General features: G+C 42.4%; 1 protein-coding gene across 1 annotated transcript; it reads left to right on the top strand.

Annotated features, from left to right (window-relative positions):
• Window positions 1-1,597: 1,597 nt before the first annotated feature.
• map2k6 (mitogen-activated protein kinase kinase 6) lies at window positions 1,598-27,618 on the top strand. Its single transcript, XM_084567854.1, has 12 exons — window positions 1,598-2,138; window positions 15,605-15,668; window positions 16,399-16,447; window positions 16,807-16,920; window positions 17,902-18,021; window positions 19,799-19,915; window positions 19,991-20,042; window positions 21,853-21,980; window positions 23,334-23,411; window positions 24,541-24,680; window positions 26,169-26,214; window positions 27,186-27,618. Exons 1-12 carry the CDS (start codon window positions 2,048-2,050, stop codon window positions 27,261-27,263), a joined length of 1,077 nt encoding a protein of 358 aa, XP_084423980.1. The 5' UTR covers window positions 1,598-2,047; the 3' UTR covers window positions 27,264-27,618.

The following is a 27,618-nucleotide window of genomic DNA, read 5'->3' on the forward strand; positions in this document are numbered from 1 at the left end:
TCAAAATCAACAATGTTCAACTGTTTTAGAAAATTAACACGTCGCTGGTTTTCATCTTCATCGTCGACAGTGAGAAAAAAGCAGAACATCACCCGCCTCGTTCTTTATTCTCGAGGTTCTGCTCCTGTTTCATTCTTTAATATTGGTGCTATTTAACCCGTTTACACTCAAGAGGTCACAGCTGTCACTCATCACCCAGTCAACACTGATCTGATTGGTTGTAGGCTGACGTTCAGGTTCGATCAGTGTTTCATCAAATCAGTGCTCACTGGGCACCAAGTGTTTGTCCCTCTGAACTTTTTACATTCTTCTTTTACTTTCATTTATTTAAAAGCCTGTATTTGTACGCTCCTCAGTTAGTTAGTTCAGTGACGTGATCGATGTTGTTACCTTTCGTTGCCTCATTAATCAACCTGATAATAAAGATTTTTAAGAAAACTGCATATTGTTCTGTTTTTGTTTCACCATCGCACACAAAAATTAATTTACAAATTTCAAATATATTTGATCCATGAGTTTATGAGACCTGTGCACCACATAATTAATACTTCCCCCTGGTTGATTAATCTGTGCTCTGCAGCCAATTACAGGCTTTTGGCAGCCATTTCCAAAATGCTTTTGCAAACAAATCTTAGTATTATGTATAATATATTAAACATGGTCACCATTATGTCACATCCTGTTTCTATAGCGTCAAATAACTAAAACAAAACTTATCCAAAAAAACTGACACTTGAACATTCATCAACATTATATTAACTACCTAAAATGACAGAAACTATCCTTTAAAAAAATACGTTGACATGTATTATAGTGTTTTAGTTTGGCCCAAGTCCCGCCCACTAACATGGAGGGGGTGGAGCTTATATGACCTATACTGCAGCCAGACACCAGGGGGAGCTCTACTTGCTTTGGCTTCACTTTAGAGGAGCTGGACATGAACCTGGAATCCTCAAGGTTCACCTCTCTGATATGTAATATTGGCTCATTTTACTAAATAAACAAACACACACGTCTAATATTTCTCTTTCATTTGTTTGTTTGGGTTCTATCTTTGTTGACTTGTCTGAAAATCCGCTGATTCTTTGAGTAATTTTTATGAACAAATGTCGAAAATGAACAGGTCCATTTATTCATTCATATATATTCCAAAGGCTTAAACCCACAGGGCTCAATCTTCACTAAGAATTAGGGATAATAAACTATGATGAATGAGGTATTTCACATTTGAAAAAAAAAAACAACAACCGTTCATCTTTTTATTTAGACACACAGATTAATTGGGTAAACTTAAATTTAAAATTCTGGTGCAGTATATTTAATATTTATTATGGTCTTGCTCGGGCTGGGAATGGGACTGTTTGTGAGTGCATGTATTAGAGTATTTCTATTTTTTATTTTAATGTGTTTTATTCTTGTTAAACACACTGCTGTGACGGATGCCTTGCAATTTCGCTGACTCATGCATATGATGATATAAATATAAAGATATAAAGACTTTTTTTTATTTCTAAATGTCTTGATAAATGGACAATAAATTAATTGTTGGTATTTCTGTTCTATTTTCTAGTTTATAAGAATGAATCAAACAATACTTCGGGGGTGATTTAATGTTTTGAATAAATACATCTGTCAGATAAACGCAGCATTTCTTTTCTTCTCTTTATAAACGTGCAGCAGCAGCAGCAGCAGCTTTAAGCTGCAGCTAAACGCCGCGGTGCCTGCGGGACTACACTTCCCATAGTGCTCTGCGCCCCAAGCAGGAAGAACGTTCTCTCTCGCAGGGCTCACACTGATCCAAGTTAGGAGCTTTCAGCTGCCAGCCTTTGGCCCATCATGTAAGTGCTGCGGAGGATTCTTTGCAGCGCGATTGCAGAAATTACCCGTTTTCCCGACGCCTGCGGGGCTCGTGCATCCGGACCGGAGCTCTGTGCACGGACACGCACGCCGCGGACCCGAAACGGCTCCAAGTGCATGAGGATCGAGGCTTGTATTTTGCATCTTTGTTTTGCAAGAGCGAGCCGCTTGACGCTCCACGGCGAGGGCGATGGAGGGAGGGAGCGAGAAAGAAGGCAAAGTCTTTTGTGCTTCCCCTCCCCCTCATCAAAGCAAAGGGGAAATGTCTCAGCCGAAGGGAGGTAAGAACACGAACCCCGATCCGTGCAAAAAAAAACAAAAAAAACACCGACGTGCAATCACGGCTGCACGGTTTGCACCATGCACCGCTGCAGCTCGAGCACGGCCGGTGCATTTTAAAGTTAGACGGCTTTAGGAGGGTCAGTTGCATTTCCTGTTTGAAGATCTTCCCCTTTGCACAGTTCCTGGTAAGACGATGCTGCGTGTGCGCCCTCTCTCTCTCGCTATTAGCGCGGATGGCGAGCACAGGGGCGCCTTTTAACAGTCACGAGATAGACAAGGACACTGCAACTCTTTATTAGAAACTCTGCAACTCAGTTGATGCACGGGCCCCCGTGCACGCGGCTCAAGGTAAATGGTGAACGCGTTCACGGCTGCAGCTGTCAAAGAGTGTTCACTGGCTGCAGGTTTGTTTCTGCTGAACGGGGAGAAAATGAAAAGCTAATAATAGCTTTAAGGTGGTGGTGCGTTCAGGAGCAGCAGCAGATTGTGTCAGCTGCTGCTCCCGTGTGTCAAACCTCTGGGTGTCCACTGATGTGCAGCTTCTCACCTTTGACCCCGACTTTACCACCCTGCAGCAGCAGCCGCAGCAGCAGCAGCAGCAGCAGGCCGAGCAGTGCAGCGACTCCCTGCAGCTCTTTAAGATCACCAGTGAACGCAGCCGTGCAGGGGAAAAACAGCTGCAGCGAAAAGCAGCTCGGGCCTTTTTCCTCCCCTGCTCTGTCTTTTCCAAGAAGTCCAAAGTGAGGCTGGTTCATTGCACAACATGCATAACACACATAGCACGCACAGAGAGGAGGTGAGCAGGTAGCAGAGAGCCTGTTTATCTGCTGCAGTCAAGTGTCCACCTACACAAAACAGGAGCTTCACCTTCCGATGAGTAGGTTTTGATTTGCTTGCTACATGAATGAGTCGCTTTGGGACTTTCCTGAGCAGAAGTGGGTTTCTGTTGTCGTCCACTGACGTTGTTTTCTGCAGAAAACTGAACACAGAAGAAGAGTCGGTTAAGTTTGTGACTTCACGTCGGCCACCTTAAGGCTGAATCTGCTCATCTGCAGCTGTGAGAGCACCGACCCTCAGTAGATCTGCTTTATGATATATATATATATATAAAGGAGAAATCTGCACTCAGTTGCAGCTGTAATGATGTTAAATAAAAGGCCTAATATGTACTTTAACTTTGCACATTTATTTGTAGTTTAGAGCGACTGAATCTTGTGATTGGAGAAGAAAATGTTGAGGTTCAAACGCAGATTGCGCAAATCAGTTTATGTCTGTGGATTTTTTTTTAAGGAACTCAGTTGGACTAAGCTTAAAAATAAGCATCGAGCGTTTGTGCAACTTCATAAATAACAGCTGCTGTCTCTAATGGATCTCCACCTACCGCTGTTTCAGAACCATGAACAGCTGCTTGTTGACTTGGAGACATGATCCAGATTTAGGAACAAGCTGGAAACACTCTCACACATTATTTTAGAGACAAAGCTCAGATTAGACCTGAACCCTGGAAGCTTCCATCCTCAGAGGAACCAGGTCACTGCTGAGCTGTCTGCAGCAGCCTCTTATCTTTGAATTTTTTAAGGAAATCTGTTGGAGTAAGCTAAAAATAAGCACCAGATCTTTGTGCTGCTTCATGCTGCTGGTTTCCTTCGACTCTCATTTGGCCCAGAAGCCTGGTGAGAGTCCTCCCTGAGTGCCGGTCGGCTGCGGTGGCTGACAGCAGCGTTACAGCGGCCCTCCCAGCTGCACAGATACTAAATTTGCAGTCTGGACGAGCTGATTGTTGGCCCGCAAAAACCCAGCGGAGTTGTTGAGAGCATTGTTCAGATGATAGTCTACATCCAGACAACAAATCATTCCTTTTTAACCCGGCGTTGCTGCACTGAGAGCAGCGAGATGTTCCTGTGAGAGCGTGGTGCTGGAAACGAGAGAGAGAGAGAGAGACATAAATCCAGGTCTCGTCTCGTGGTCGCGATGGCAGCAGGTTTCCAGATTTCGCTGCTGAGATGTGATGAGGATGAGGGTGAAGGAGAGGGGTGGGGGGTGGTGTTGCACAGTAACACAGCAGCCTTGCAATGCAGGATAGTGGATGATGGTGGATGCATGTATTGGGACTGGATCTTAATGTGCTCTGTGGATGTGTTGCATGTTTTTACCCACCAGTGCAGCTAAATTTAGAGGTTGTCTGAAAAATGGATGAAGATTGACGCTGAAACGTGGTCCTGTTGCCTTCACGTCATCTCTGTCAAACACTGAGCATTAGCAGCAGCAGCAGGAGGACGGGTGACTGAACGTCGGCTTAAAAATCATTTAATTATTCGTCAACGCTCCACGTTTAGATGGAGACGCAGGAAAGTGATTATTGCACTGGCAGCTTTTTTTAAATTTTTTCTCTCCTGCTTGAATTTTCAAGCTGCTCTAATTGTATAAGAGGAGTCTGATGGTGCTGACATTACCCAGCATTCAGCAGTTTTTACACCTTTTTTTTTCTCTCCAGGCGATTGTTTTCAACTTGTGTTGAATAAAATAACCCATCACCAGCTCCAATTAGCACCTTAGCAGCAATGGGAAAGGAAAACGGTGATTTATCTTGGGTTGAGAGTGTAGGAAGAATCAACAAAACATCTCAACGCCCAATTAAACACAGAAATACAGAAAATCTGCAAGATTCTTATCTACAATTATCTACAAGACAAACTAATCTCTTTGTTTAATTAATAGAAAGTCAGAAAATGGAGAAATGTTATTATTTATTTGCTCAAAGTGCCTTAAAAATCAAGGACAGTCAAATAAAAACAATGTTAAATAGAGAACAGCAGCAAATCATCACACATCTTCACAGCGTCTGAATCTCCTACATCTGTGGAAGCAGATGTTGTCTAAAACTTGACACAGATGTCTATATCTGTTTGTTTTTATGATGTGTGTCTGCATTGTTTAAATATATAACAGCGAGCAAGTTTCAGGAGGAGTTCCTATTTAAACCTCAACTTCCCACCAGTCCCCTAGAACTGAAGAAGCTACTCGAATGAGTGGTGAAACGTCTTCTCAGAAAACTCCAGCTGACTTTTATAAACCTTTTTTTGGATATTTAAATATATAAATATAACTTTATATTAGATTTTTTATATTGTTAGGCATTTAGGGGGAAGGCAAAAGAAGAATTTTATTGTACTGGGAAATATGTTGCTACGCTGTGGACATGACACTGAAACTCTTTGAGTCTTTGAATCTTCATTTCATTGTGCGTCAGTGACTCAGTCTTTTTTAGTTGAAGGCTACGAAACTCTCTCAACGCCTTTTTTCTCACTTGAGGATTAACCTTGTGCATTATGACGTTCGTCAGGTCTGAGTCGAGTCAGGATTGCTGCAGAAATGTTTGTTGGCTGTTTTACGATAAAGTGATGAAGAGCACAAGGTTGAAAATGACGTCTGAATTTATGTAACGCAGCATGACATTGACTTGAGGAAACTATCTACTGTCTGTAAAGCAGCAACGTGATTTAGAGTTTGGCTCGTTTCTGAATGTTCTCATCACCTGTCAGCAAATCAATTGAGATTTAGTGATGGGTTATGGTTTCAGAAAACGTTCTTACTCCAAGATGTGTTGTCGGACTACTGTGGAAATATGTCTTTAGTCCAGGGACTCTGGGGAGATGTTGGAACGAACGCAGCCATCCATCTTTAAGTCCCTGTATTGACACCTGGTCTTAATAGAAATGTGTCTCCACATGCGTCCCCAGCCAGCACTTGAGATCTGATCTCTTCAGCGCCATCATGTGGTCAGTAGAATATTGTACCAGCTGCTGTCTCTAATGGATCTCTACCTACCGCTGGATCAGAACCATCAACAGCTGCTTGTTGACTTGGAGACATGATCCAGATGTTGGAAACCCAGGACTCATTGTGTGTTCACACTACCAAAGGAAGGAGGTCACATGTGTCCCAGACCACCTCCACATGTGGACTGAGACCAGATCAGTGTTCACACCTGGACCTGTTTAACCTGGACTCTAGAAACCAGATCAGTGTTCACACCTGGACCTGTTTAACCTGGACTCTAGAGACCAGATCAGTGTTCACACCTGGACCTGTTTAACCTGGACTCTAGAGACCAGATCAGTGTTCACACCTGGACCTGTTTAACCTGGACACTTGTGATCAGAGTGCCTGGGACGAATGCTCATGTGAGGTCTGAACCATATTCAAACATGTTGGTTTGAATGAACTGAAGCAGATTAACTTGCAAGGCCTTGAGGAACATACTAAGTCTGTTCACTCGTGGTCTCTGGAATTTGTTCAGTAGCATTCATTCTCTGAGGCGACCTGAAGCTGCGCCAGGACTTCAAGTTTGGGCCGTGCATAACTTCTGCATGTTCTTGTCACCTACCAGTATATCAGTTGTGCTTCTGCAAGATGGACAACAAACACAGTCTTAGGGACGCTGAAAACCGGTTCTGACTCTGAGATGTGTTGTCAGATCACATTTGAAATGTGTCTTTCTTCCAGGGAGGTGTTGATTGTGTTTTAATGAGTTGTATACTGTCTCCAGTTAAAATAAAGGCAAACAACTATATATGTAGAGGTCAGAATATTACTGTATGAGTTGAGGTTGAGGTAATGCAACATTCTCAGGAATCTGTTGAGCATTCATGCTGACGTTCACATTAGCTCTCATTTTCTGCAAACCAACCAGTTTGCACATGTTATGAAACAAAGCTGATGACTGTGCAGGACCTGCCGCCCCGGGTTTCGTCCAGGCCTTCAGGTACAGCCTGTGTTGAGCCTGTGCAGTCATGGTGGGACAACCTGAAGACGACACCCTGCACAGGAAGTGTAGCGTGAGCTGGTGACGGCATGGTTCCCAAAGGAGCGTCCAACAGCTGTCACCTAAAGGACCTGCCATCTTTGGAAGTGTGGAGTATCTCACTCAGAGGGGGCAAACAGCCGAGGACTCTGGCTGGAGTTATTTTCAAATGCCTCTCTCCTACCAGCACCCGTTACTGCCCTTCCTCCCTCCCCTCTCCTGTCTCTCCTTGTCCTTCCTTGTGTCACTGTTTGCGGTTGGCTGCCTCCCTCTCTCTCTGATTGATCTGTCTTCCTCTGGCTCTGTGGAATTCCACTGAGGAACTCTTGGGATTGTTGGAATTCCAGCCGGAGTGCATGTGTGGGTTAGCAGCTGGCACGGCGCGTTCCCCGTCATCCGGGCTCATTATCCCGCAGGCCGGCCACCGCCTGCCCTCCCACACCGAGCCTTTCTGCTTGCACTCTCTCGTTCTGCAACGCTGACTTCCCTGCAAACCTTCCTGTCAGCATTTATTTTCTCTTTTATCACTCCTAACTGACGTGCATGCATGACGAGGCAGATTGCACATTCGTACTGGGTGTGGCAGAAACTGGCAGCATTGTGTCCCTCAGCTGTTCTGTTCTCACTTGAGGAAACTGTAATCACAGTCAGTAAACTCACCTTCCTTGTTCTCTCTACTGGTTTCGCTGGGAACAAGGAGTGTCCCGGCACAGGCGCCCGGTCTCCCGTGGCCTCCCTCTGGCATCTCACCGCATGCTTGAAAGCTCATGTGCTGCAAATCACTGGGAATTATATGTACGGCTGCTTTGAATTAACCCACGCTGCCCTACCACATTGTGCAAGTTTGATTCTGAGCTCGGCAAGAATTAAAGAAGGAATCGTGCAGTAGAGTTATGCAACGTAATCTGGAGACAGTCGGGGTATTTTTAGATTACACGCCATGTTTCCTGATCTACTTGAAGCAGAGTGTAGTACTATACATGTGTGTGTTCTTTACACTTCCAACTTGCAGTTGCATTGATTAGAAATCTGGTAGCTGGCACCAAAACCTCAGAAATACCAACCGGTTTCAATATGCCATAAAATGAAGCAGATGAACTTGAAAGACCGGTCACCTCCTGATTTGTTCATGGCCCTTAGGAAAATATTGAGTCTATGCAGTTGTGGAATTTCAGGAATTTGTTCAGCTGCGATACTTCAAACCAGAAAAATATGAATTTATGGATTTTAACATGAAGACTTTTATCTATAGAACAAAATCTGCTGCACATAATGTTATAATTTAACCAATGATTGTACATTTAAAGATGTACAACCCTTCCGTACCCATATGGTTCCCAAAGAAGTTCTGAAGCTTAATGTGTGTCAGCCTTGGCAGTGCCTGACTTCATCTAACTCCCAGTTAATTCAAAGCTGGTCAAAGACGTGGAGCGGACTGGTATAGAAACTGGATAGTCCTACAACCAATCAGAGCCATGAAGTGTGAGACGTTAAGCGATTAATGCATTCTTGTTCAATGATGTGATTTGAGAATTGGTTCCCAATGGAGAGACTCCACAAAATATTGTAGGCGAGGAAACTTGGTCTCCAGTATCCAGCTGTTTTATGTAATTATCAATCCCCACATTTAGTTGCTGGTTTTTGGTCTTTCTTGTCAACAGTAGGAAAGACTCTGGACCAACTTTCCGTTGCAGTAAATTCGTAGGCTTCAAAGTAAGTCTGACTTCCAGGCTAGTGTCGTGCAAAGCTAGGGCAACTGATCATGACTTTTTGGCGACATATTAATGGGTTGTCTTAATGTTACTCTTCTGTCCATCATCACATGAAGCCCCACCCAAATAATCTGATTGGCCCGGCAGATCTGTGCAGGAGCAGAGTCCGTTCCCAACGGAGACACTCCAGGACAATGTTCCACCACAAAAAGATTGTAGGAGGGGAAGTCGGTCTGGCTTCCAGACTAGAGTCACGTGAACCCAGATGGAGCGACAGCGTTTTCAACCTCCATTCCTACACTAGCAATATTTTTTAGTTTGTGTCACTCATATACAAGAGGGTTACCTAGGCAACCAGATCCTGAAACGTCCACTAGAGAACAACTGTCGGGTACAAAAAGACGGACGACGAGTGAATCGCTTTATTTGTGAACTAGGAGCTGGTCATGGTGACATTTTCTGGCGCTGCCTGAACACTTCCTCTATCATTGCCTCACATTATTATACAAAGCAGAGCTCATGCTTATTCCTTCCAGCCATGGAGATTACATAATCCCGTGCCCCTCCGACCCCCACCACCTCCTCTCAGCTTCTTTGGCTCCTCTCTTCTTGTCGTTTCAGGTTTGGATCCGCTGCGTATCTCGTACATGCAGCCTTTTTTTTTTTTTTTTTTTTTACAGTCGAATCTTGTGTTGGGGCAGGTGTGCAGAGGTTTGGAGAATGAATCTTTGAGGAGCATGCCGCCTCTTGTCTCATGATCTCAGAGCAGCTTGGAGGCAGAAGCGTTGCTCGGTCAGTCAGCAGGAGGAGGAAAAAGGCCGCTGTCGCTTCGCTGTGATCGCACAGTGTGGCTTTTGTTCTGACATTGTTTGAGGTCAATCATCTGACAAACTTCCAGGTCTGGTTAATGCATACGAGCGTGAAGAAGAGTCCTGCTCTACATGTGGAACTTGTTGTTAGTTCAGCCACAGAGGTTGAATCGGAGGTCACGGGTTAAATGCAGTGAACGGACTGGGGTCGCTACTGATTTCTAAACTGTAGTTGTTGGTTCCTGAGATTTGTGGCGTCTCCTCCATCCTTTCCCTCTAGTTTCTCATCTTTCACGTGTCGTTGCATTTGTGCCGCTCTTCTCTGTCGTCATACTTAAAATCCAATTGGCTTTTAGGACTCTCAGAGTTGGATCACCATCGCAAGTGGATGAATCTCACCATGCGTTAGAAATCTTGCCAGACTAGACATGCGAAACCTGTCTCTGTAGATTTCTAATGAGAGAATATTAAATTTATTATTATATTACTTTATTCATTTAATTTTAATTTAAACATACAAAAAAAGCAAGTTGAAGAAAGTCCTCCCGTGACAATCAAGTGATTCTCGATCTTTTAATATTGAGTCCCTTTCTGATCCTAAATGTCCTAGAGTTGGTCTCCTGTAGCTTCCTAAAGTCTGTCCTTGTCTTCCTTGTCTTCTCCTAGAGTGGACTGGATTCAGTCCAATAAATCTTTCAGTCAAAGTTAATGTAGTGTGGAGAGGGTAGCTGGTACCTTGTGTTCTCTACTCCAGAAATGTTCTGGTCGTCCAACGCTGCCATAAACTCCCTAACCCTCTCTGGAAGATGTTTCTCCTTGACGCTGTCTCCAGGAAACTTTTCTCTTCTTTTAAACGTTCAGTGTTTGTTGTTTGGGTGCAGCCTTTGACTGAGTGGACTCCATGGATTCTGTTTAGATGATCAACTACTACCACCTCACCACACATCCACATTACACTAGTTACTGACTAACGTCTGACTCAGCAGACATGGTTTGTCACAGGATTCTGGTTCTTCTGACGCTAGCCGACCACAACTAAAACAGAAGAAGAAGAAATTTCGATGGTACAGGGATGTGGTTTTGGTTTGTGCCAGACCTAAACTAAATGACTACGAAAGATTAGACTTGACTGAATCCAGATACCGATCATTTAAAAAATGTCTGCATCATATCTAATTCCTTTGTGTCAGCTTTTGAGCATGTCTTTTAAAAACTTTTAAAAAAACTCTTCAATCAGAGAACACTAATTCAGTCAACATGGTTTCTCTGGTCATTCCTCGTGTAAACTTGAAGTCAAACCAAATCTCTAAAGTTCAGCTGGAGCAGGTTGGAGACTTTCACTGCTTCTAGGAAATTCGTTCTAACGTAGATTCGGGTCATCTCTTCTTCCAGTGGAACAAACTTGTGCATGTTTGTTTTTTTTTGCTGCTTGTTTTCATGCTACCCATTCATGCTTCGTGTTATATTACATTTTAGTTTTAGGTTATTTTGATCACTTTTATTAAAGCACTATAAATGGACTTAATCAGAATAACATCAATGATTTTTTTGCGCCCTCAGACTGTGGAATAATCAGCTTAATGATGTCTTGAGTCTTTGAAGGCTTAATATTTCCTTCTGTTTCTTGTTTTGCATATTTTCCTCCTCCTGTCAGTTTTACATTTTATTTCTTTTGGCACTTTTATTTCCTAAATATATTAATTACAAATCTCGTCCAAGACCTGATTAAACCGTGTCTGCTCGTTGGGATGAAGTGATCCACGTCCTCTCAGCCCTCACTGTTTGTTTTTGCTCACAGTTGCTGTAACAGCAGGAGCTGGAGGTTTTCTCTCTGAGTGATTGTGGCAGGTTAGCAGCTGTGTTTTGGTTTCTGCGTTCCCGCTACTACTGAATATTTTTTTTTTTACCAGATCATGCTAGCTTCCCTAAATACATTTGTCCTCTTGTTGAATGCTGACTGTTAGCAGTTAGCTGTGCACAGAGCAGGGCCGATGTTAAAGTGATAGGGATGGATCATTTCATGCAGATAAGCTGCAGATATAAATGATTAGACTCACGATTACTGTGAAGACAAGAAATCATCCAGAGATCCTTTTTAAAACTGTTTTCATTAAATACATGAGTGTTTCTGCTGTTTAGCCAAGCCCACTGACTAAAATGGAGTTGCCAAAATATTAGGAACACAGCCTCGGCAATGAAAACACGCTTGAATTTGAAACTAATGCTGAACACCAGAATGTGTTTTGTGCAGGACTGCTGCATTAAAATGCATGCACCAGTGTACCTAATAAACTGGCAAGTGGGTGTCTAACCACATGCACCTCTGAGCTGATCTATTACTAGGTTTTGACTCATTTAAAACATTTCCTACAATTCCAGGACAAGAATGAAGTGGTTTCCAAAATAACCACGGATGCCGTGAGTCAGCCTCCACGTTAATAAAAAAAAAAGCACCGTCCACTATTAAAGCAGCTTGGATGAAGCAGCGTGCAGACTCTGTGCAGGTGTTGCTTCTCTGAGTGTTTTGTGGTTTCCAGTGTGAGTTGTTAGCACGGTGCTGGTTTCCAGTTACTATTGTTGTCTGTGTAAATGCATGTAGGAGGGGCTCAAAGTGACATTTTAGTGCAACAAAGCTGCTTTGGAAAGTGGAGACCAGGAGGCCCGGCAGCAAGAGGCCACTAGTGGAGGGACGCATAGCAGAGCAGCGTCACACCCTGCGCTGTTTGGACAAACCAGGACACGCCGGTGTTTGTGTGTGTGTGTGTGTGTGCGCATGTGATCAGCCTTCAGGAAAGGTTTCTGAATCACAGATCCGTCCGGTTCTGTTTGTACATTCTCCTCTGAGAGCAATGTAAAAAATTCTAGTTATTCCCCTGGCGCTGCTCCACGTCTCTTGAAGGGACACACCTTGGGTTATTCTTTTAATAGCACGTTATGTCATCGGAGGGTGTGGACGCCGTGGTTACCTTAAATGTTACGGCAAAGCATGCATCAGCTGCTCACAGCGTCACACATGTTTCCACTGGATAGTAAACAAGCTGATACAGATCCAACATGGCTGCTCGTCCTCCTGCAGCTACACCTCACCTGCATGTGCTGGAAAAACTACAACAGAGCAGATTCACTCCATATCAGCCAGGTCTTCATAATGTCATTAACCAACAAACGTCACCGCTGTTATTAGTGACATTATATTTATTTTTGCAATTGATAAGATAAGATAATCTTTTATTTATCTCACAGTTTGGAAAATTGCAGTGCAGCAAGCACACAGTCCAAAGGACAAAACACACAAGTGATTAAAAAAGAATAAGACACCACATAAATACTACAAGTAGTAGTGTATAAAATGTTATTATTAATAATATATATTAGCCATAAAATCAAGAAACTAGTAAATAATCACAATAAATCAACAACACACTCATTTACAGTTAAATACAGCTCTATATGATGTAAAGGTCATTAACTGAGATTTGCTAAACTAGCTGCTAGCAGTAGATTAGCACTTTTTATTCCGTTGCCTTGTTTAACTGTGTGGATTAACAACCTGGAATGAAAGCTTATTAAAATGCACATTATTCATTTACATGCGCCGACTAGCTAACTTAAATTAGCTTTTGTTTTAGCGAAGGTTAGGTGCTGCTATCTTAGCAGCTAGCTTTCCCTTGATTTTATGACTTTAGCTGCCTGTTAGCTGCATTTCTCCTATTTTGTAGTTAGCTGTTTTCTTTTGACTTTAGCCTGTGCAAATAGCTGTCCGTTAGCTGTGTAGTTAGCTGTCTTTTTTTGAATTTGTAGTTGTGACAATGGCTGTCTTGTTAGCTGTTAGCTGTGCAATCAGCGGCCTTTGACCATAGCTTCTTACTTAGCTGTGTCGGTAGCTGTCTTTCTTTGACTTTAACTTCACAGGTAGCTGCCTGTTAGCTGTATTGTTAGCTGACTTTCTTTGGCGCAACTGTACAGTTAGCTTTCTGTTAGCTGTGCAGTTAGCTGTCTTTCTTTGACTTGAACTTCACAGGTAGCTGTTAGCTCTGGACACAATGGTGCAGTTAGCTTTCTGTTAACTGTTAGCTGTTGTTCTTTAACTGTAACTCCATAGTTAGCCGTCTGTTAACTGCCTTTTTTTTTTTTTTTTGACTGTACCTGTGTAGTTAGCTGCCTGTTAGCTGTATTGTTAGCTGTCTTTCTTTGACTTTAACTTCACAGGTAGCTGTCTGTTAGCTGTCTGTCTTTGACACAACTGTACAGTTAGCTGTCCGTTAGCTGTGTAGTTAGCTGTCTTTTTTTGAATTTGTAGTTGTGACAATGGCTGTCTTGTTAGCTGTTAGCTGTGCAATCAGCGGCCTTTGACCTTAGCTTCTTACTTAGCTGTGTCGGTAGCTGTCTTTCTTTGACTTCTTTTAGCTGTATTGTTAGCTGACTTTCTTTGACACAACTGTACAGTTAGCTTTCTGTTAGCTGTGCAGTTAGCTGTCTGTTAGCTGCACAGTTAGCTTTCTGTTAGCTGTGCAGTTAGCTGTCTGTTAGCTGCACAGTTAGCTTTCTGTTAGCTGTGCAGTTAGCTGTCTTTGTCTGACTTGAACTCCACAGGTAGCAGTTAGCTTTCTGTTAACTGTTAGCTGTTGTTCTTTGACTGTAACTCCATAGTTAGCCGTCTGTTAGCTGCCTTTTTTTTTTTGACTGTAGCTGTGTAGTTAGCTGCCTCTTAGCGCTACTGATCTTTCTTTGACTTTATCTGTTTAGTTATATGTGCAGTTAGCTACCTGTCTCTGAGTTTGTAGTTAGATGTGTTTATTTGACCTATGTTTTGTAGTTAGTTGTCTTTTTATCATTTACCTTTGTAGTTTTTTCTTTATTTATCTGTGCAAAGTTGCAGTGTCATCAATTTTAAATATATTTTTTCACTAAAGCAGAAGCTTAATGTAGGCAGTCACAGTGTTTTGTGAGGCTCACGTTTTTAAGCGTCCATGTGCAGACTGACTGGGTCCATCCAGTCTGTGGAGGTTTGAGCCAGTTACCTGCAGACCTCTCTGACATTAACGAGGCGTCCGGCTGTTAAACCGTCAGTGTAGCACACCTGGGCGAGCACACCTGGGCTGCCAGACCTCGTCTTCCTCTTCTACTTGTCGCTCTCTGTTACATTCACTCAGGATCTGGAGTCACTCACTGGATCCAAACCGTGAGTATCAGTGAGGAGATGAAGCCGCAGCTCAGACGGAAACAAGAAAACGTCAAGCATCGTTTTTCTGTGACCTGACGCTGGCAGGAACAGCCAAGGAGCGATGGCTGCAGGATGTTTGAGTCATTTTGCATCAGTGGGAGTTTTACAGCGTCTGATGGCTGCAGATAGTCAGGATTTTAACAATTTAATCTGAAGGATATCTGCAGTGAGTTATCCAGCGCACATTAGCCACCTTGAACGTTTGACCGATGTTACAGATACCCTCTGCGGTCCTGTAATCGTACGCTCTGCTGTTGCTTAAAGTAAAAACAGTAAAAGGTTGTGCAGGACGATCAACTGATCTCTCATCCTGAGCTATCTTAAGAAGCTGAGTATGCTTTCATCTTGTGGTATTCTTTGCCGCCAGTGAAACCGTCCTCTGGAGTCTCATCAGTCTGCTGCTTCACTTCGCTTCACTTCACTATTGCACAAGTTTGGACAGATACAGAGAGCTCCGACACATAATGGATTAAACCAAAAATGTCTGTGGTTCCAGCTTCTTTTCAGATTTTTAGGGGGTAAAGCTGGAGATCTGAAGATTGTGGGTTCTGCAGACGATTCGGAGTTATTTACAGATAAATCATTTAATAATAGCCAATTAAGTTACTGATCCTTTACAAATCATTTGATTTGTTGTCAGCTGAGTATAAAATCTGCTTTCAGTGGCTGCGGCCATTATATCTGATTTTTTTTTTTTTTATCTTGATTGTCTATTTTTTAAGTTTAATAGACAATCAAGGCATTATATTTCTTTATACATTTCCATAGGGCTTGTTTCCACCTAGACCATTTTGTGTTGAATTATCAAGTTTTCTATCAAGTCAAAGTGTCATTATCAGAAGAGAGAATAATCCCTGAACTGTTAAATCATAATTATATCAGAAAGTTAATCAACATAAATGTTTGTCGTTTTCAGGTAGGAGGAAGCCGGTGCTCAAGCTCTCCAAGGAGGTGTTTGAGCAGCCCACTCCCGCCGCCGTGTAAGTTTATTTTTCTCATGCTCTCACATTATCTGAGCTGATACATCATTTTATTTTACTGATCGTTAAACCAAATTTAAACTGAATGGTGAATATGTGAAATTATACCATGGGGACACGAGGAGGAAGTTTGTTCTCAGTAATATCATCGTACCTGAGCCCTCACTCACATTCAGGTCTCAGTGCTCTTAAAACCTTACGCATTATCATTTGTTTATATATCATTTTATTGCTTTTAATTATTCTATTAGTTTGTATTTATTTTAGTTATTTCAATTATTTTCTTATTTTATTAGAATTGATTTAATATTTATATAAATTATATTTATAATATAATAATAATTAAATATAATTATATATATATATGTATAGTTATAGTAATGTTATCGCATATATTTTGTCTCCTTTTCATTTTTTAAATTAATTAATAATCTATTCATTGATTTTTAAAATTAGTTTTAATATTCAATTTTTTATTAATTCTTTTAAATAAATATAATATTATTTATGTTTTCTGTATTTTATATCAAATATTTTTTATTTTATAAGAATAATGTCAGATCGTATTTGCACGTCACTAATGGGAAGTTAATCTATTTTTAATTATGCATGCGGATAAAAAGATAATTATTTAAATTGCTCTGTGTCTTTTACCACATCTGGTTCACAGTAATAGTTTTTATCCTCTTTAATCTGTTTGTATGTAATAAAACTTCTTTGTGTGTTTCAGACCCCCCAGAGATTTGGATTCAAAAGCTAGTGTAACAGTCGGAGAGAAGGTGATTTCATTCTTTACATTTTTTTTCCTCAGCTCTATTATTTATTTATCCATTTATTTATTTGTGTGTGATTTGATGGGCGTGTGCAGGTTGGCTTCATAAAGGCTGCGTACGCCCGGCTGAACATTACAGCCGAATTGAACACTTCTGATTGTGAGGAGACTGGAACGCTTTTTATTGCCCTTCAGGCCGTAAAAATATTTATTTTAAACTCATCAAATAAGCGGAATTTTCCATTGGCAGAGGCGCCTGATCTCTCTCTGCTCCAGTTGGTTCCTCAAGTCAAAGAGAGTAATGTTAAAAACTCTGCAGGGCAGCTGTGCGCAGAGATTCACGAGTGGCGTCTCCTTGTTGTGCAGAATTTCGAGGTGAAGGCCGATGACCTGGAGCAGATGTGCGAGCTCGGCCGCGGAGCGTACGGCGTGGTGGACAAGATGAGGCACGTCCCCAGCGGTCTGATCATGGCTGTGAAGGTGAGTGAAGTGATGATTCAGCAGTGAGTAGGGCTGGGTTTAAAAAAACAGATCCGCCGATTCAAATGAGTCTTGACGTGGCACACCCCGTATCGTTTACGCTGTTTAATGCATCCTCTCGTTACAAATCCATGTGTGTGGAAGATCCAGAACACAACAGGAGCTGTGTTTACGTCTATTATCTTTACGGTTACAAGCATAAAAACAAAAAGCTGCATCACAGAAGGTTTCTGAACCAAAGAGATGACGGAGAAGCTGAATCATAGACCGGAAACGTATCTGACAAGACCTTAAGAATACCTCCTGGTTGAAAAATATTTCTTTAAGCATTGCCAACCTTGATCCTTCGTCAGACCCAACCAGATTTGTTTGCAGAATTATTTCGAATTGAATTCACATCAACAAACAGGTGATTTTAAAAAGCCTTTACGGCTTTGAGCAAGAAAAAAATAAACAACTGAAGCTGCATCTGTAAAAGTTTTCCTTAAAGACCTTAAAGAGCCTTGAAAACACAAAAGATCATCAGTCCAAACCAGATTCTACTGAACCTGCATGTGAAAAATAAGGCGACGGTAACACAAAATAAAAATAAAACTACATAATCAGACTCATAAAAATGTCTGTATCTGCATGAAAATCAGCTTTTACTGTCATTAGCTGAGTCTTGCCAACAATCCAATAAACTCTGAGAGCAGTGTCAGGATTTAAAAAGACAGAGAAGAGATTGGACGAAATCAAAGACACGTTAAAAGATGAGGAAACCAGAGGGAGAAGATGGAGGAGACGCCACGAACCTCTGGAACCAATGAGGACAGTAGTTTAAGTTTTTAAGTTATTTTTCTGAATGAATCTATTCAGTAAATCAGTAGCGATACTCAGACAAGATAAAGCTTTAAATGGAGGTTAATTAACCTCTGAAAGATCAAGCATGAGGAGGAAACAGAGTTGAAGATGATGGTGTTGTCTTTTTCTTCCTCTCAGCGGATTCGGGCCACAGTCAACACTCAGGAGCAGAAGAGGCTGCTGATGGACCTGGACATCTCCATGAGGACGGTGGACTGTTTCTACACCGTCACCTTCTACGGAGCGTTATTCAGAGAGGTAGCTGCACGTTAACACTCACTCAGTAGTGGTTGGTGGTGGTGGTGGTGGTGGTGGTGGTGTACTCACTGGGGTTAAAACATCTAATTGGGATTAACTGCATGATTGTCTGTGGTAAATAAACGATTAATCACACGCTGGAGACGTCAAACCTGCATGTTTTATGCAAATGTTAGTATTATTGCAATGACAAATGCATGCTCTAAAACTGTGTTGCATCTAAACTGTCCAGCCTGGTCTGACATTGGTGAGGAGGAGGAAGAGGACGGATCTCTGTATCAGCTGTGTGATTGGCCAACAAGACATAATCTAGTTCATATTCCCTTTCAAGGGAGGTGCCCACTTGAAAACCCCAATGACATGCTGCATACTGCTGTTGTTTAGGCCAGGTTCCTGATGTCTTCATGTTGCTTGGTAGCTATGGTTAGCTGCTGAGCAGGCCATACAAGCCAGCAGCGTTAGGTTAGCTTATGTTTCACAATGTTTGAATTATCCTCTGCTGCTCTGTGGGCCTACAAGCCAGCAGCGTTAGGTTAGTTTATTTAGATTGTAGGCTAAGCTAGCCAGCGGCATTTGGTTGGCTTATATTTCACAAGGTTTGAGTTAGCGTCTGCTGCTGAGCGGGCCATACAAGCCAGCAGCATTTACTTAGTTCATTTAGATTGTAGGTTAATCATCATATCACATGACTGTAGGTTTATTAGGGTTTCTCAGTTGGACAGGGCCTCTGAATGTGATTCTGGCACAAGGGATTGTAACATCTAATCCTGTGTATTAATGAATATCCACAGTGAATGTAAATAACTTTAAAGAAGAGTCAAAAGAATCATCAGACAGAACAAAAGACCTGTTTCTTTTTCTGTTTGCTGTAACTACGGGTCGGGCCGAGCTTCATAATCCCAGCATTAACGTGCATTAATGTGCATTAACGATATGTACGTTAATGCACTTAACGCTGTGATTATAATCGTGCAGTTCTTCATAAATGATTGTCTGCATGAAGAGAGCAGTGCAAAGGGAAATAAATATTAAATGAGGAAAAATGAAGCGATGGTTGCAGTGAAGCAAAGTTTGAGCAGTTTAAGGTGCATTTATAAAAATATATGTGTAAGAAATGGAAAGAGTTAAATGTAAATAAATAAATTGGACCTAAAAACTCAGGTAAAACAGCTCAAACACAGCTGGTGTGAAATTAATAATCAATAAAAGTTATCGAAGACATAATAAATAGAGGACAGTGGCCAAAAAACAACAACATATATTCAGGAAACAGAACCATTTAAAATGCTTCTAATCAGAATCCTGGTTCTTAAAAAAAACTAAAGCTGCATCTCGAGACGTTTTTTAAGCTCATAGACTGAAAGTTCATCAGACAAGCTTCTTCTGTGAGAACATGAAGAGCCTTAAAAAAACCCTCGTCAGTCCAAACCAGATTCTACTTGTTTACATCATGTCCACAAAGTTGAATGAATCGATTCTGAGAACTGTAGCACAAAATAATAATAAATGAAAATGTGATGAAAGTAATCAGACTTTATAATATAGTCGTTATAATATCAGAGTCAGAAGCACCGATAAGAAATGCGTGAGGAGAAACACCTCTGGAGACTTCCAGAAACAAAAAAACTTCCTGCAGCCGTGAGTGGATGTTCAGGATTTCCTCGCCGCGACTGAAAAACACTTCCTGTCTGTTTGGAATCCGTCCGGCTGCTTAGTTCTTCCTGCTGTTTTTATTTATTTTTATTTCATGTTTGCCCTGCTCTTGTCTCGTTGCCAGGGCGACGTCTGGATCTGCATGGAGCTGATGGACACGTCCCTGGACAAGTTCTACAAGCAGGTGATCGAGAAGGGCCTGACCATCCCTGAGGACATCCTGGGAAAGATCGCCGTGTCGGTGGGTTGGCCGGCTACGCTTCCTGTGTCGTCTTGACGACAGGTCAGGTCTGACTGATGCTCTTTGTTGTTGCAGATAGTAAAAGCTCTGGAGCATCTGCACAGCAATCTGCAAGTCATCCACAGAGGTAAGAGCCTGAGTGGAAACCCATTAACGCCTCGGTGTCAGAGCTGCTTCCTCCAGATCTGACTGAAGAGACATTAACGCTGAATCACTGAGGAGAGTGGATCTGTTCTCTGGTGGAGGACGATGAGTTTACATGGATCAGTGTGTCTTTAATCAATGAGGAGAAGAAGGAGGAGGAGGAGGAGAAAGAAAAAGGGAAGAAGAAGGTGGAGATAGGAGGACAAGCAAAATGTGAATGTGGAGGATGAAGAGGAGAAGAAAAAGAAGGAGGGGGAGGAGGAGATTGGGGGACTGGCAAAATAAGCTGGGGAAAGATGAGGAGGAGAATAAGACGGGGGAGAAGGAGATGGACGAAGAGAAGGTGGAGAAGAAGGAGGATATAGGAGGACAAGCAAAATAAGAAAGAACAGGAGAAAGGAGGAGGAGAAGAAAAAGAGGCAGAAAGGAGAAGGAAGAGATAAGAGCAAGCAAAATAAGAAGGAGGAAGATGAGGAGAATATGAATAAAGAGGAGGAGGATGAAGAGAAGGAGGACAACAAGGTGACGGGTGAGGACAGAGGAGGAGGAAGAAAAGGAGACGGAGGTGATGGGACAACTAAACTAAGGTGGAGGAAGAGAAGATGAAAGGATTGGCAACATATGATGGAGGAACATGAGGAGAAGAAAAGGGTGAAGAAGGAGGAGGTAGGAGGAGAATGGAGGAGCAAAATATGAAAGTGAAGGGGGAGAACAAGAAGAAAGGCATGAAGAGGAGGAAGAGGAGGAGATAAAAGAACAGGGGAAGAAGAAGGTGGCAGTAGGAGGATAAGCAAAATATGAAGGTGGAGGATGAAGAGGAGAAGAAAAGGAGGAGGAAGAGAAGACAGAGGGGGACGAGTAAAATAAGCTGGGGAAAGATGAGGAATAAAGAGGGGAGAAGGAGATGGATGAAGAGAAGGTGGAGGATATAGGAGGACAGGTGAAAGAAGGAGGAGGAGAAGAAAAAGAAGTAGAAAGAGGAGCAGACAGGATTGGCAAAATGAGATGGAGGAAGAGGAGGAGAAGAAGAAATAAAATATGAAGAAGGAGGAGATAGGAGGATGAGCAAAATATGAAGGTGAACAAAGGGATGAAGAGAAGGAGGATATGAGAGGACAAGCCAAATAAGAAAGGAGGAGGATGAAAAAGAGGAGGAGGAGACAAATGGGGTGGAGAATAAGAATATAGAGGGGTGAGTGAAAAAGGCGGAGAAGAAGAAAGTAAAGGAGGAGAAAGAGGAGATAGGATTGGCAAAATAAGATGGTGGTAGATGAGGAGAAGAAGAAGAAAGGATGAAGAGGAGGAGGAGAATAACAATGAGGAGGACATGTAGAAGGAGGAAGATGATGATTCCATCTCCATGTCCTCCTCCAGTCCTGAATGTCTAGAGAAGACAACCAAGATGTCTCCACGTCTCCATCGTCTCTGTCCACATGGACTCCATCTTGGTTCATCTACTTTCTATGTCCCTCCTCCTCCTCCTCCTCCTCCTCCTCCTCCTCCTCACCTGATGTCTTTACTCCAGGTGGAGCAGACGTGATCAGAGAGGATGAACCAGATCAGTTGAAACGTTATTTATTCTCTGTACATGAAGATCAGCTGAAACCAGGTGTTGGTGATTTATTTGACTTCCTGTGTCAAACCTCGGTGACCACGGCTCTAGTCCTGCTGAGTCAGAGTCTGGTGTAGCCAGAGTCTGGTGTAGCCGTTACAGAAATCACTGCCGTCGACCGCAGCACCAACCGACCGACCTCTCTCTGAATTCACTCCTCTTTCCTGCGTCTCCTCTCCAGATGTGAAGCCCTCCAACGTGCTGATCAACACTCAGGGTCAGGTCAAGATGTGCGACTTCGGCATCAGCGGATACCTGGTCGACTCCGTGGCTAAGACCATGGACGCCGGCTGCAAACCTTACATGGCGGTGAGCTGAGTTTAAACCTTGGTTTCTGATAAGTGGAATCTGTTAATATTTGAAGATGAAGCTTATTAAGTCTATTGAATCTACAGAAATGAAACTGAATTTAAAACAAAGTCAGAGCTCCTGCTGTAAACACTGCTTTAGATTACGCTGTAAAAGTTTTAATACTGTAAAGAATCAAATCGACTGACACATTCACCTGAGACCTATATATATGTGTTATACAATAAGAGGCTAGCTCTGTACAAGGGTTTGTAGCTCCTCCTAGCCTCACAGCTAATAGTAGCTCCTCCTAGCCTCACAGCTAATAGTAGCTCCTCCTAGCCTCACAGCTAATAGTAGCACCTTCTAGCCTCACAGCTAATAGTAGCTCCTCCTAGCCTCACAGCTAATAGTAGCACCTTCTAGCCTCACAGCTAATAGTAGCTCCTCCTAGCCTCCCAGCTAATAGTAGCTCCTCCTAGCCTCCCAGCTAATAGTAGCTCCTCCTAGCCTCCCAGCTAATAGTAGCACCTCCTAACCTCCCAGCTAATAGTAGCACCTCCTAGCTTCCTAGCCTCCCAGCTAATAGTAGCACCTCCTAGCCTCCCAGCTAATAGTAGCTCCTCCTAGCCTCCCAGCTAATAGTAGCTCCTCCTAACCTCCCAGCTAATAGTAGCACCTCCTAGCTTCCTAGCCTCCCAGCTAATAGTAGCACCTCCTAGCCTCCCAGCTAATAGTAGCTCCTCCTAGCCTCCCAGCTAATAGTAGCACCTTCTAGCCTCACAGCTAATAGTAGCTCTTCCTAGCCTCACAGCTAATAGTAGCACCTCCTAGCTTCCTAGCCTCCCAGCTAATAGTAGCACCTCCTAGCCTCCCAGCTAATAGTAGTACTTTCTAGCCTCCCAGCTAATAGTAGCACCTCCCAGCCTTCCAGATAATAGTAAATCTTCCTAGCTTCCTAACTTCCCAGTTAATAATAATTCCCAATAGCTTCCTAGCCTCCTAGCTAACAGTAGCTCTTTTTAACCTCCTAGCTAACAGTAGCTCTTTTTAACCTCCTAGCTAACAGTAGCTCTGCCAATTTAGATTACAATAGAAAGTTTTATTTTTGTGTCTCTAAATAATGTAAAGAATTAATAATAAACTCTAGAACAAGATATCAAGGTAGGAAATGACCGAGCTCTGAGCACTAAAAGCCGTTTTATTAGCCGCACACTTAATGAGCCGGCTACTTTTTAACCGCTCGGCTGCTGATTGGTCGAGTGGCTCTTAGGGCCAGGTGAGTGCGCTCTGTGTGTACAACAACTTTAAGATGACAGCTGAGCGATCTGGTCGTCCTTGACAACCTCGTCCTCTGAATGTTCTGTCCCACAGCCGGAGAGGATCAACCCTGAGACCAACCAGAAAGGCTACAACGTCAAGTCAGACATCTGGAGTTTAGGAATCACCATGGTAAGTGGGCCCAGACTTAACCATTTAAAAATCCATCATCGCACAATAAATGGAAAATATCTGGAGGGTGAAACTGAAAAGGAAAGCGTCTCCAGACAGAGACTTGTTAAATATTCATAGTTTTCCGGTTCAGACCAGAGAGGATTCAGAGTTTGACCTCCATCGTCTCCATCGTCTCCGTCGTTCATGTTTGATGAGAGTCTGAGTCAGTGGATGAGTTCAGGTTGATTAGTGTCAGAGGACGGTAGGAGACACCTGAGGAAAGAGAAAATACGTCAACAATGATTAAACCTATGCTCCAGTTCAAGTAATCAGAATAAAACTTCCTAATGTCAGATCCTGACTCAGATCAGACTGATGGATCAGATGTAGACGTCTGGGGGGAATGTTTCCTTCTTCTTCTACTCTTTATACTCTGTTGTCTTCTCCTTATTTCCATCCTTTTTCTTCAGCTTCCTGTCCTTCTTCTCCTCTGTTCACCATCCTCTTCTCCTCATCCTCCTTCTTCCCTCCTTATTCTTCATCTTCTTCATCCATCTTGTTTTCTCCTCCTGCTTCTTCTTATCCGCCTCTTCCTTCTTTTTCTCAGTTATTCTCCCCTCCTTCCTCTTCTTCTTCTTCTTCTTCTACTTCAACATCATTCTCTCTTGCTCATTTTTGTCCACCCCCTTCTTCTCATCCTCCTCGTTCTCTTTTTTCCTCATCCTCCTTCTTGTCCTCCTCACTTTTCTCCTACTTCTTCCCTCCTCCTCCTCTTCTCTCTTCTTCTTTTCATCCTCTTAATTCCTCCCACATTATCCTCATCCTTCTCATCCTCCTCTTCCTCCTCCTGTTTCTCATTTTTTCTTCTTTGTCTTTTTTTCCCCTCTTCATCTCTCCTACTTTCTCCTCGTGCTTCTTCTCGTACTCCTTTTCCTCATCCTCCATCTTTTACTCCTTTGTCTTCTTAATACATCTTTTTCTCTTCCTCTTTCTCCTCCTTTTTTCCTCCTCCACCTTCTTCTTCTTCTTCTCTTACATTTCCAGTAGTTGTGAGAACCAACTTAGATTCAAACCTGAACGTTTCCAGACTCAGTTGATGTTGTGACGTCTGGCTTCTTGTCGACCGTCTCTCTTCTTCTTCCCTCAGATCGAGCTCGCCATCCTGCGCTTCCCGTACGACTCGTGGGGGACGCCCTTCCAGCAGCTGAAGCAGGTGGTGGAAGAACCTTCGCCCCAGCTTCCTGCCGACCAGTTCTCCCCAGAGTTTGTGGACTTCACCTCTCAGTGGTACGTCTGGTCGTCTGCAGGATGGAATATATCGGAACACGTGGCGTGACGCTACGGCTTAGCGTCGCGTTGTTTTACTTGTTAAAACTAATTTCATGGAAACTTTATTTTTTGAAAATGACTTCCTGGTTTTTAGCTGTAAATTATTTATCCAGGTTTGAACTGAAGCTTCAAACTGTTTTAACTAACTCATATAATCAATACTTCCCTAAAACAACCTGTTCTGGATGATTTAAAGCCCGTCATCTGCCCCCTGGTGGATTTATCCAGGCTCTGCAGTCAGAAGCTTTTGGCAGCCATTTCCACAATGGCTTCACGAACTTTCTAGTTTTTTTTCCCATATCAATGTTAATGCTAATTTTTGAAAAGGTTAAGATTATTATTTATATTCTTGTTGCTGTTTGATTTAAAAAAAATCACTTTTTTACGTCAGTCGTCGCTGTCCTGTATTATACCTGACGCAATGACTTTTTGTTCTAATTAAAATAAATTAAATTTTAATTATTTAACAGACTAAAATGACGATTTAAATTATGAATTAATTATTCTATATTAGTTGAATTTTTAGATATTTACATGTGATTTTTGGTCATTTTTGTCTTTTGTCCTCCTCAAAAGTTACTGATGCAATTAAATGACATAATCAAAACCTATAATATATTTAATATATAATCTATATTTACCAGTTAAGAGAAGAAATTCAGACACACAGACAGTAGTCAAACGGTCCATCTTTGTCTGAACAAGGACAGAAACAGTAGGAATCAGTAGGTAAAATAACTTGGTCATAAAAATGATCCTGTTCGGAGTTAAAAAATAAAACCAAACCAACAAAAAGTCTGAAATATGAGTTTTTGTTATAAAAATTAAAAATTTGAAATGGTTATCAAACTATTTTTACTTAAACGTCCTGTAAGCTTTGTAATTTCATATAAATTGTAGTATTTATTTATTTATTAATACTATTATTAAAAGTAATTATTATTAAAATAGCTTTAAAACATAATTATTATTTTTATTCAGTTATTTTTAATTATTCTTCATTATTTCATGCGTCAGGCTTCACAGGGTTAAATAGATGTTTACGGACACTCCTCCTTCTGCAGGACTAGTCAAGGCTGAAAAATTCTCCTGGAACGGTTGTCAGCGTTTTCAGATGTTTTCTATTCATTCATTAAATTATTTTCCCTCTCTAACCTGACGTATTCTTGATGCGTGTCCTCTATTCTGAATATATTCGTAGCTCTCTTTTACTGGCAGATGCTCTGACGTGAGTGCTTTGTCTGTGTCTCTGACTCATGATGCTCGGCTGCCTTTTTTTATTTTTTTTTATTTATTTATTTGAATTTAACTTCCTGTGATCTCGTTCCTGAGAAACTAAACCGAATCACAGACGTGTTTCTGACGTGTGAGTCAAGGTCAGTGCTCGCCGTGGTTCCAGTGCTGACTTACATTTGTGGGTTTTGTTTTCTCTCTTTGCTCCTGCAGCTTAAAGAAAGTTTCCAAAGAGCGGCCAACGTACACAGAACTCATGGTGAGTGTCTTCCTACCGCCGCCGTCGTGTTGTTGTTGCAGTCCTGCTGTGGAAACATGAATCACCTGCAGGCACCTTGTAATGCTGTGAATCAGACACCGGAGGGCGCACTCAGACTAACGTTACCCCCCCCCCCCCACACCCCCACCTCACATCTGAGTAGACCAGGCCACGGTTTCATTGGATGAAAACAGAGAGACTGAACTGACCAGAGGAGACGTTTAGAAGAAGCTAAATAAAAGTAAAAACATCCGTGTGGTAGCTCTGTGATAGACTGGAGACCTGTCCAGGGTGGACCCCGCCTCTCGGCCCAGGACAGCTTGGATAGGCTCCAGCCCCCCCACCCTGACCCTTCACAGGACAAGCGAATGAATAAATGAATGAATGAATGAATGAATGAATGAACGAATGAACATCCGTGTCGTGTTTGTAGTCGTCCCGCTTCGATGTAGGAAGGGTGGAGGAACCCTCTGCAGGTCCTGGACTCTGACATCTCAAATTCAAAATATATTATTATTATTTAAATTATAGAAGCGAATAAATATACACCCAGCTGCCAGTTCATTAGGTACACTAGTGAATACATTCTAATATAAGAGTCCTGCACTGAATCTTAATCTTCATGAAGGTTCTGGTGTAAAACAACTCAGAGAGACGTTGATTCAACTGTGTTTTCATCTTGTAGAACAATTGAACTGGCACGTGTCCCTAATATTTTGACGTTGTAGTCAGAGGGCTAAGATGAAAGACCTTTAATTCAGTCCATCCTCTAAAAATGATCCTCCAGGTGAATCACCACCTTTCTGACTCTGCTTCAGCATCAACTCAACATCAGAGCAGGACTGTTCTATTAGAACACCTTCCCTTTCACTAGTGTACCTAATGTTTTGGCAAGTGAGGTCACGTACAGCAGGTAAAGCAGAGTTGTTGGACTGATGTTCAAAGTATTTCTGACTCTGTTTCCTCCTCAGCAACATCCCTTCTTCACCTCCCACGAGGCCAAAGAAACCGATGTGGCTAGCTTTGTGAAAGTCATCCTGGGGGACTGAGCTCCACGGCTGCGCAGGAGGGAGGAGGAAAGAAAAAGTCCCAACAAACGTCAAGCAAGCACCAACCACAGCCCCCACCTCCCCACCACCACCTCGCCTATCACCCTCCTCCCTCCAGAGGCAGACGGACGGAGGAGCAGCGGACGAAGCAGAGCGAGGAGTTAATCCCTCCACCTGTCCTCCACGTCCACGTCGGCGGCGGCGGCGGCGGCGGTGGAGGACTAACCTGGAATCACTGAAAGATGTCTGTATGCAAAAAAAAAAAAAGTCCCTCTCCGATTAGATCTGCTCCACCTCGGTGCACCACCTACTACTTTGTTAGACAGTGAGTCGAGCTTTTCTTTTTTTTTATTTT

Source organism: Chelon labrosus (assembly GCF_963514085.1).
Source record: "Chelon labrosus genome assembly, chromosome: 19".
NCBI classification, from domain to species: Eukaryota; Metazoa; Chordata; class Actinopteri; order Mugiliformes; family Mugilidae; genus Chelon; species Chelon labrosus.

Excerpts from the sequence above, each read along its gene's own strand:
- map2k6 (XM_084567854.1), top strand. The coding sequence starts at position 2,048 with ATGGAGGGAGGGAGCGAGAAAGAAGGCAAAGTCTTTTGTGCTTCCCCT. Across the intron at positions 16,448-16,806 it reads GTGTAACAGTCGGAGAGAAG|AATTTCGAGGTGAAGGCCGA; the intron begins GTGATTTCATTC and ends CTTGTTGTGCAG. Across the intron at positions 18,022-19,798 it reads ACGGAGCGTTATTCAGAGAG|GGCGACGTCTGGATCTGCAT; the intron begins GTAGCTGCACGT and ends TCTCGTTGCCAG.